General features: G+C 34.6%; 2 protein-coding genes across 2 annotated transcripts in view; both read right to left on the bottom strand.

Annotated features, from left to right (window-relative positions):
* The window catches only part of LOC111460750 (spermatogenesis-associated protein 20), a 6,030-nt gene extending 5,128 nt beyond the window's left edge, over positions 1-902 (bottom strand). Inside the window, exon 1 of the mRNA XM_023104017.1 lies at positions 519-902. Within this exon, the coding sequence (XP_022959785.1) occupies positions 519-890 (372 nt within the window). The 5' untranslated portion in view covers positions 891-902. The remainder of the gene's footprint in view (positions 1-518) is intronic.
* A 1,481-nt stretch (positions 903-2,383) lies between these two features.
* LOC111460751 (peptide chain release factor APG3, chloroplastic) lies at positions 2,384-9,583 on the bottom strand. The gene is made up of 15 exons (XM_023104018.1): positions 9,376-9,583; positions 9,095-9,151; positions 8,123-8,203; positions 7,921-7,978; positions 7,719-7,822; positions 7,159-7,210; positions 6,921-6,970; positions 6,486-6,551; positions 6,236-6,400; positions 5,610-5,682; positions 5,366-5,498; positions 4,556-4,613; positions 3,617-3,664; positions 2,880-2,963; positions 2,384-2,796 (listed from the first exon to the last, which is right to left on the bottom strand). Exons 1-15 carry the CDS (start codon positions 9,523-9,525, stop codon positions 2,725-2,727), a joined length of 1,251 nt encoding a protein of 416 aa, XP_022959786.1. The 5' UTR covers positions 9,526-9,583; the 3' UTR covers positions 2,384-2,724.
* Between the last annotated feature and the right edge of the window lie 970 nt (positions 9,584-10,553).

Raw genomic sequence — 10,553 nt, 5'->3', positions numbered from 1 at the left:
CCCCCCCCCCCCCCAAAAAAAAAATTCAAACCAATCCATCCGTTTACAACGCTTCAAGTCGCAGTATGATATTCATTTGGTTTTTTGATTCATTTTGAAAATTAGCCATGTTTTCTCATTGTTTCTTTACCTTAGTTTCATCTCGCTAGTAAAAATGCAAAAAGTAAATAAGTAAGAAATCAAAATTCCAGACTAATTCTAAACAAAATATATAAATAAAACTCAAATACATAGGAATTTTCACACTTAAGAAACTTCCAAAAACATGGGAAATCAGAAATAACAAACCTAGAGGTGTTCATAAGCTTAAATTTTAAAAATGAAATGATTATCGGGAGCAACAAACATTCAAATCCACCGCTGAGTGTTTATTACATCATCTCTCCTAAAGGGCGGTAGGTTCAAATCGTTCCCATCGTACTCGTGACGGTAAGAACACAACCAATCATCAATTCACGCCACCGAGTACATAAACAAGTAAAAATAAGGGTTACCGGAGATCATAGAAGCGGAATTACCGGGTTATGGGCGTGCTGCAAGAGATAAGGACTGTGTTCAACAGCAAGGAGATTGGTGTACTTGTGAGAGTGAGAACCGCCATCGGAGGACTGTGCAGCCATGGCGAGGACCTTGCAGGCGTGAAAGGGTGCACGGAAACGGAATGGAGAATGGGAAAGAAGGAAGGGAAAGCGCGGGAACGGAATTGGGGTTGAATTTGGAGAGAATTCAGAGGGATAGCGGCGGCGGAGGAAGCGGCGGAGGGGAAGTTTTCTGAGCATAGAGGAATGGGACTGAGGAGGAGGAGGAAATGGAAAGGAAGGAGAGGGGTGGGTTAAAGAGAGGGCGCCATGTGTGTGGAAGCGAAGGCCATGACGAGGCAAAGAAGCCATGAGCTGGTTGGATTCTGTTTTTGAGAGATGGGAGTGGGTCGTTCAATTCGATCCAATTTTACGTAAAGATAATTTTTTTTAAAATAATAGAATATAAATTCTAGCCTTTTATTATTAGTATTATTATTAGATAATTTTTAATTAAAAGATTATTTTAATTTCTTAATTCTGATTGGGGTGTGAATTCAACCCAACAAACAGGGCCAACCCAACCCGAACCTGTTGAGTTGGGTTGAGTTAGCATTTCGAGTAGGGTTGAATTCATTTTTCTGAACTCAAACTGAATCGATTCGGTCTCAGGGTTCATGGACCAAACCTTCGAGTTGACCCGAGCCAAATAAAAATATATAAAATATATTAAGAATTTTTTCTTATTAATGGGTTTGCTAAAGTAGTACTGAAACCCGTTCAGAGACACTCACGTCCGAGTTTGACGCCAGGCAAATACATGTTTCATTTTTATTATTTTTTTATTAATACTATTATCTATACCCAACCCGAACTCAACCCAAAAAGAGAGGGTTGGGTTGGGTTGTGAAATGTTTCAAGTTGGGTAAAACTTTTGACTCCAACTTACCCAACCCAAACCATGTACGATGTACACCTCTAATTTTTACCATTATTATTATTATTATTTATTTATTTATTTATTCTTTTTTTTTGTATACGCAATATTTTAATTGAAATGATTATTAGTATTTTATCACAAATTTAGCATCAAACTAACAATAGTAGTTAATAGTTAGTTTTAAATTTATGAAAAATACATGTAGTAAATTTTGGATAGTTAAAAATATTGGATTAAATTAGAATAATGCAAAAATGATATTTTACCCTTGACTCATTGTCGTACTAATAAATTTTGAACATAACAATAAGTTCTCTCACACCTGTGCTTGTTATGTAATATCAAAATAATAATAATAATAATAATAATACTTTTAACGTGATAAAATCATAGTCAAATAAATAAGCAACACAATGATTATCAAATTTATAGACCTATTAGACCCAATGAGACACGAGGTTAACAACTAAATTTGTAATTTAACTTAATTTTCAATCTTGGAGATTTGTATTTTTCATCCAATATTTCATTTGGACTCCACTTTGATAAAGCAATCGAAGATGCATTTCCCACATCTCAAGATGCTATCAAATGTGGTAAGGGCATGTCTTCTCTTTTAAGACTTTTTCGTTGATATTGAAAGTCCCACGTCGGCTAATTTAGAGAATGATCATAAGTTTATAATCAAATAATACTCTCTCCATTGGCACGAGGCCTTTTGAGGAAGCTCAAAGCAAAGCCATAAGAACTTGTGCTCAAAATGGATAATATCATATTCAGTTTAGTATCTAACACCTCTAACTTCAAGAAGCAACTTTCACCCTTTTCATAACATGATCAACCAAACTGGACCAAGTCAGTCAAAGATCAACAAAACTGCATGTGAGACTACAAGAATCCCCAAACCAACCAAAGCAATGGAAAATTCATCGAAACAATAGTTCGTAAACCATACAAGAAAGGAAAAATATGTAATTAATTTCGTAAAGTCGCATCAACATCATAATCTAGTTCTAGCGGGGATGGGATGGGTTAATTTCTTCTTTTTCTCCTTCTATTTTCAGACTACTGACGCCAAAAAACCCAACTCTAAATGGTATAATCTCAGTATGTGTATATCAATCATACATATAGCAGGCAGGCCCATGTGCAGAAAAATTATGAATAATGGTGAATGGTTTTTACCTAACCTCATAGCAGTTCATACGGTTCTCAAAGAAATACGTGTTATGAGGGCCCAAACTATTGGCAGGAAATGATGAAAATTCAAGTGGTTGGAGCCCCGGTAGATTGAACCAATTCTTCCATGAGTTCTTTTTGTTCCATGGCAACACATGCCTTGATTGAAAAAAAAATGGAGGATATGACTTTTTTGCTTTCAATGAGAGTTCAAAAGGTAAAAAGATGAGAGAGAATATTACCTGAACTGCGTTCTCTATATCACCATCAATAAAGGATGTGAGCTCGAAGTTCATTTTCAACCTGTGGTCAGTCACCCTGTTATCCTAATATGAGGAAAATCCAAAAGTTAGTGAATTCTATGGAAATTATCAGTCTGTTAGGATCAATTTCTATGAATTATGCTAAGATGTTTCATTTCCACCTTGAACTACACACTGGAAATGATAGTTTCACAAGTTCGATCGTTTCATTAGTGAGACGAGTATACATGGTTGTCGTGACAATTTGTGAGTTTGTTTGTGACATGATCGGTTTTTCAAACCCTTTTGGTTTGGTCCTTCCTTCGTCTTTTTTTAATTTTTTTATTCTTTTCCGTCCTTTTCTAATTTTTTTATATTCTTTTATATAACAATGAGGATCCAAACACGCTTGCTAGCACCTCAACTAATTTCATGGAACAACCGTCTAACCCTACTACATTTGGCTGTCAAGATACTTATCGAATATTAAGTCTAGGTGATCGTGACTGAACTTGTTCCCTATAGGTCCATTACTCTCTTGTCCACTAGGCCAACCAATAATAGTTGCTTTTATATAACGTTCATAACAAGTTAATACTTCATGCACTAATTTATCTTTTAGAACTATTTCTTGGTCTTCAACATCTTTGTGGTACCATATGGATAGCTTGCTTTATGACAGTAGCTGTATTTCTTTTTTCATCAGTTTCAAGCCAGAAATATAACCAATATCATACCTTGTAATTGTAAGTCCGTATTTTCTCAGCACGGGCACCTGTACCAACCTGCAACAGAACCTTTTAGAACGAGGGAATACACCAATGAAAACAATTTGATTGCCTAATAAAATTACATTGAGAAGTTATAATCAGGTATTCAATTTCGTTTAACAAATTCAAGTTGCAACAACCCCAAGCAGTGATTTGCATGAAGTTTCATCATTAAAAAATTGACAACCAATTTTGAAAATGTCTGTGAGGAGACAGAAAAGAGGACAACAAGAAAATAAGAACACTGAAATTGAAGAACAGCTTATACTCGATTGCTTTTATGAGAATATTCGGCTGGGGTCTGCTTGTACAATTGCCTTGCATTAATGTGACAACTACTTGCTTTCAGATTTAGAGTTACACACGTAGAATATTGTAAAATTGAGCAAAAACTAATGATTTGGCAACATTATGAAGTAGATTATTATCACAGCAGAAAGAAGAAAAAAATTGATAAAAGATTCCTAAAATATAATTATCGTGCTCTAAAACAGTCGTATTTGTGCACCTAAGACCTCTGGGTATGGGTTTGTGGAGTCCAAGAGATTTTTAGTTTTTGATATTCCATCCAAATAGTATTGCATAATGGACATTGCCGTTTCCAATAATGTTGCCAATGAAATTTTGTGCTTACTTAGAAATTACTCTAGACTAGGAAGTGCTTGAAAAAAATGGAGGGTAACAGCTCTTCGTTTCCTAGGCAAGTTTATCAAATATAGCGACTAACTGACTGTAATAACTTCAGAAACTATTGTCTGATTTTTTCTAATAAAGAACCAAACCTTCATTAAGAGAAAATGAAAAAGTACATGGACACTCAAAAAACCAAATGCACAAAAAGGTGTTCTTTGCTAAACATGGATAAATGATAACGAGAAAAGAAAGAAAGAGAAAACTAATATTTACCTGTAATTTTCGTTGATTCCTGATCCTCTCCTGCTGTTCCCTCACTTTGATCTCATAACTGAAAAGGAAAAGAAGGGGGAAGGGGAAGGGGGATTAAATTCATGAATTTACACGATGTTGAAACCAGCAAAATTATCACCCTGTCCACTATGAAAGGCAAGTCAATATATATTAGAAAAACATCATTTTCTTTTTGAAAAATTAATGCCAAGAGATTGAATAGGAGGGTTAAGAAACCAATGACTAGGGGCGAAAGTCAGTGGAGATCAGAGTAGAGGTACCCTTGAGCTGATTGTCAGTTGGGGCAGGGCATAAGAAACTAACTTTTCTGCTTTCTTTGGACGAAAGAACTGACCAACCGACCAGGTTGGATTGGAGGGGGTTGGCAAATAGGAAGCGAGAGGCTAAGCCAGAACATACAAGGGCAAGCATGGACAAAGGTTGGGGAAGGGGCTGGCCCGGGTTGGGTGTGAACAATGGGTGGTGGAGGCTGTGCGTGAGAGAGAAAAAGAAAATTAAGATTTCTTTGATGCCTCAGTTGATCACAAGGGTTGTGCAGAACTGAATGAACAACTGTTCAATCTCGGTTATTTTATTTTATTTTTATTGCCCCATACCAATGACCAGCCAAATTCCTTCGGAATATTGCAATGACAATAAAGTTTCTTCAATTATTTGAGAAAACCCTAGAAATGGTCATGAAGTTCATTTAATTATTTGTTTCGGCAAAAAATATAGGAATTATATGAATAAAGTGCATATAATTTATATGATAAAATGGCAAATGTTTATGGTGTAATGGATGCTCACAGTTTGGCTCGCAGCAATTGAAAAGCTCGATGCTTGTTCTGAAGTTGAGTCCTTTCTTCAGTGCAAAAAATGCGAATTCCTGTTGGCTTGTGGAAAAGATCAATTGCTGTCTCCACCTTGTTCACATTCTGCCCTGCATAACCATTGGAAAAAAAAAAGGTTAATTCTACCATTTCTTGGTTTATGAGAACAGATACAGAGAGCTAGCCAAAGTAATATTTGAATCAATTAAGTAAATTTATACCTCCTGCACCCCCAGATCTTGTAGTTGTTAGTTCAATGTCTTTTGGATCAATCACAACCTCAACTTCATCTGCCTAGATGCAAGAATGAAACAAGCTCAACCAATCAAGAGAAAGTATATAGCTGATCAAGATGTGAATGCATAGTCAAGTCAAGAGAAGTTATCATATCTAAATCATAACTACTCCTACAAAGAAACAGTATGGACACTATCAACATCAACTAAATAAATATGAAGGATAGGTCTACAGTTATCTGCTCAGGTCTTCATGTTAAGGCACTGGTGAGATATGTCAGAAAACCGTGATTAGTAATCCCACATTAATTCACCGTCTAGGGATTTTAAAGCTGCGGTACAACTTTTCCACGTTATAATTGTCAAGTGCTAAAAGTATTGAAGACTATCCAGATAATAACGGAGTACAAGAAATATATCAGGAACCTATTAAGGGAAGGGGAACAAGAAGGAAACTACACGAATTAACATCAGCAACTGTCAGGGAGGAAATTAACAAACTCACGTAATGTTATTCTAGACATTAGTCTGATTGGGGCATGCAATACTTTTTTTACAAGAATCAGACACAATTAATCAACATTCAACAGAAAATTCAGGAAATTGTTTACCTCTGGCATGATGGCTACTGTAGCAGTGGAAGTATGCACACGGCCCTGTGTTTCTGTTTGAGGAACACGTTGAACCCGGTGAACACCAGACTCATATTTTAATTTACTGTAGACACGATTTCCTTTGATTTCCAACACATAAGTTTTGAATCCACCTTTTTCAGCCTGAAAGGTGAACAGTATAAGTTCTTTTAGACATACAGAAAGCACTAGAATGTTTACTTCTTCTGGGAAGTTTAGAAACACATACCTCAGAACTTGAAATAGGGGAAAATTTCCAAGAATTCCGCTCACTGTATTTCTGATACATACGGACCTGTTACATAAATGGAAAAGATGAGAGGAGAAGAAATGGTAACACAGAACAATACATAGGATAACGGAGGTCTAAAATCAAAGCAATGCAAGAATGTATATGGAAGAAACTTCAGAACATGGAAGTTCACTAAGCCTATCAATACTTTTTCAATACACTTAAAAGACCTAAAAGGTTAGAAAGGGGAATATAAAGCATAGATCACTTCAAATAATATGTTTATTTGACATAGCATTTCTTACAAAGATATCAAGCGATTTTCTATTATAACCAATATTTCTCATGTTCGGCTATTGTAAGGGCAACCAAAAAAAGAATATGTGCTCAATTTTCTGTAGTACTTGAAGGATAAAAGAAGCATGTACCTACAAGATCACCAGCCCAGATTCCAGCTTCATCACCACCCGTACCTGCTCGGACTGCATGGCAAGAAGAATATTACAATTTTTAATCAGCATAAACAAAACACACAAGTGTAAGCAGTTTACTTTTACAGAATTCTAATTGTCCAATAAGTATATCATTTTTGCACAATGAATCTATGCAAAATGGACTTTAAAATTTTTCATATTCAGATGGCATAAAATTGGAAACTGAGGAAGCTGACCTTCAAGCATAATATTTCTTGCATCAAGAGGATCAGATGGAAGCAACATCACCTGATAAAGAAAATTGTGACATAATGTCTTCAGATTCAGAGAAACATAAGATGCAACTTGTAGAATACCAGGAAATAACTAAAGTCCCCAAAAAAAGAAAACAATCAAACCACACAAATGACAAGAAAGCACAGTATTTGCTTGTAAAAATCTGACAATTAGTAAAGAACCAAGCTACAATGCCACTACCTATTTGTTTCAGAAATTAAATAATTCTACCAACTTACAAAAGAAGAGAAAATAACAAAAACTGATGAAAATTGCTAAAGAAACAAAATAGAGTGCGTTTAGACATCTGTCTGAACGGATGCTCGTTAAAAAGCAGAATATGAAAACTCTGAACCACAAACTGTGAAGGATTGAAAATCAAGGACCTCCACCCCACTCCAAACAGGGAAACAAAACGACATCGATAAAGAGAATTATACGCACATTAACATTAATAAAAGTTTGACTCCTATCCAAAATATACACACATGTAATGATCAAGTTCATGAATCAAAAGCACCTTAAGCTTCTCCTCAATGTCTTTGAGTTGACTGGATAAAGAACTGATTTCTAAAGCAATCATCTCTGCCATATCCTCGTCATTCCCACTTTCTTTTGCTAAAGCTGACACGATAATCATGACAAAGAAGAAGAAAATAAGACAAATTCAAAAAAAAAAAAAAAAATTGTCATAAATTTTTTTGAAGTACTTATCAGTCAACCTTTTGCCTCCTGCAACTGCTTCTCACATTCCTTGAATCTTCTGAAGGTTGATACCACCTGTCCCGGCATCCCACACCAACCAACCAATAGGAATAGTGTAACGTCAGTTTTGAAAAGAAACAATCTGAAGGGAAAAAAGGGGAAGGTTCTTCTAACTGTTCCTATAAATCACAATATCAGAGGCAAATAGTTGTGCTATACCTCGTCAAGCTCTGACATTGATTGGGCAAGTTTTTGATACTCTGTGGGGTTCGAGACAATATCTGGATCAGCCAGCTTGACCTAAATAAATATACCAACTATGATTCTGGTGGTGAAGAATAATAAAACAATAACCAAATGAAAAGCATAATTGGAGCACTGAGAATGTAAATGCAAGTTCCAAATGTGGCCTACAGAATGAGGGGAGAAACTTGATTACAGTTAATACACCTAGATTTTATTCATAAACATTTCATTAGTTTTACAAAAATTTCAGGAGAAAAGCGGTGGTTAAAAAAATACTTGTGATAGCTAAAAAATTTCAATTCAAATCCCAAGTGTAGTGGGAAAGCAAGGAATTATTAGTTTATCATTATAGGCTATAGTCAAATCCAAAATACATTTCTTCATTTTTTGCCTAAAGAGTATCATAATACCAGGCACATAGACAAGGTCTCTAGTGAGGACGTTCTTCTACCTCTTCTTTTGTTGTTAGTACTCTAAAAGTAAGTAACTAAGTGGAATCGTTGGGTACTTAATTTACTTATTTTAAAATTTAAAAGTTCGCAGCAGAATTACAGTCATGCAGAAACAATATACAGAGTTCACTGTAGCCACGGTTTCATTTTAACTGCAAATTACGTTTCCTGATATCTTCATGAAAGGAAAATTCATAATATAATGGAGCATGATAATTCTAAGAGCTCTTAACTTTTCCAAGACATATCTTAGCTAATTTCCCCTTCCCTGGATTTTCACTCGGAAGAAAACTAAGTTCAATTATCGTTGTAGTCAAACTATAACAACATTGAGACAGAAGTTAAGACTTATTGGCATTTTAAACTATAAATTTCTAAGCTAAAAATCATGCCAAAATTTTGTTCCAATTATAACCACGCTAAAAAAATTGATGGATACAAGCACCTTCAGCAAACAAATTAAAATGCTATTGAACCATAAATCAGTGAGTACCGATAACTCTTTCCACGTATTCTCGGCTGATTCCAGCTTCGTGATCAAATAAGGTTCCTGAAATAATAAAATACAAACATCACTTGCCATAAACCTCAGCCAGACCAGTTGTGCCACGAATTCATCTCCAATAACTTCAGCGAAAGAAAACATAGTGAGCTCGAAACATAAAGAAACTGAAATTCAATTAAAACCAATCCAAACAATAAGATGACATGTTCCCTCTCGAGGACAAAACGTCCGGAAATCTATCTACATTTATCGGTCGGAAATGTACGAACCGCCATGCAAACGAGAGTTGAAGCTCTAAACGGAGGTGCAGAACGTTTAAGCTCCAGAGAACATCTTCTCGAGAAGTCACCGTATCGTGGCGGAAAAAGAAAACATCCCGGAATCGTCCGAGTTGCGGTGGTCGGAGAGAAAAAATTCATCGCTGCTACCGAGATTCCAAACAGAAACAGAAGCGAGAAGATAAAGATAGAGTGGTGAAGTGGTTGTGTGGTGTTTGGCAGGGTGAACTAGAAGCACTGTTTGGTACATTGGATACCGTATCCCACGTCCGGATAAGAGTCTTTTGTATCCAAACTGTCAAGCAATTGGTTACATCAATAATTTTTAATAAATTGGTATTTAATTCAAATAATTAATCTATCTTCCATGAAAATATCAAATATCCAAACTTTATTAAAACTATATGATATCGCCAATATTACAAATATTATTCAATAATAATATGAAAATTTTATAAATTTATTACAATTTTTCAAAATATATAAAAATTAATAACGGTGACATCTCCAAATTTATTTTTAATTTATTTTTAAAAATTTTAAAATTTAAATATATCAGAATAAATAAAAAGAATTGTTCGAATAATAAATAAAGAATATTTAAATTAGTAACTAAATATTTTACGATATTAAAACATGTTAAGAATCGTTAATTTTAATATCGTATTAGTAAATGATGTACCAATAACATTGTTTTTATATTTCAATTATGTTTTATGTATTATTTAATTTTTTAAAATTTATGAAATTAAAAATAAATTCTAATGAACCAGTTATCACTTCTCAACTTCAAGATGGTTATTTTTCGCTACATTGAGAGATTACACACTGGAATTGAACGTTTGGTTTTTTCGATATACTAATAAATTTTAAAATTTTGTCTTTAAATCGAGTACGAGAGACCCGAGTTAATAATGGGTTCGACTCAAATTTCATCCTCTAGACTCGAGTTTGCTACCACGTTTCTTTCTCTCAGCATCGGAACTGGTGTGGCATGCATCACTCGAGAGTATAGAGAGAAAAATTATTATTAAAAAAAAAAAGATAGGGCATGATGGAAAGTGTGAATAAAAAAGTGGGCTCCTATGTTTTTATTTATTTATTATAAATTATAAAATAAGAAAAATAATATAATAATTATTTTTTTTCTAGACTATTATTTTGCCTGC

Source organism: Cucurbita moschata, unplaced genomic scaffold (assembly GCF_002738365.1).
Source record: "Cucurbita moschata cultivar Rifu unplaced genomic scaffold, Cmos_1.0 Cmo_Scf00024, whole genome shotgun sequence".
In the NCBI taxonomy this organism is placed as follows: domain Eukaryota; kingdom Viridiplantae; phylum Streptophyta; class Magnoliopsida; order Cucurbitales; family Cucurbitaceae; genus Cucurbita; species Cucurbita moschata.
Note: the sequence above shows the minus strand (reverse complement) of the source record. Positions and strands in the feature narration are given on the sequence as shown.

Bases quoted from the DNA above. Each gene is read 5' to 3' on its own strand.
- LOC111460751 (XM_023104018.1), bottom strand. From the start codon at position 9,525: ATGAATTTTTTCTCTCCGACCACCGCAACTCGGACGATTCCGGGATGT. The intron at 9,152-9,375 runs GTTCGTACATTT...TTATTATTTCAG, and splicing joins CAACTCTCGTTTGCATGGCG to GAACCTTATTTGATCACGAA. The intron at 2,797-2,879 runs GTAATATTCTCT...TTTTCAATCAAG, and splicing joins ATATAGAGAACGCAGTTCAG to GCATGTGTTGCCATGGAACA.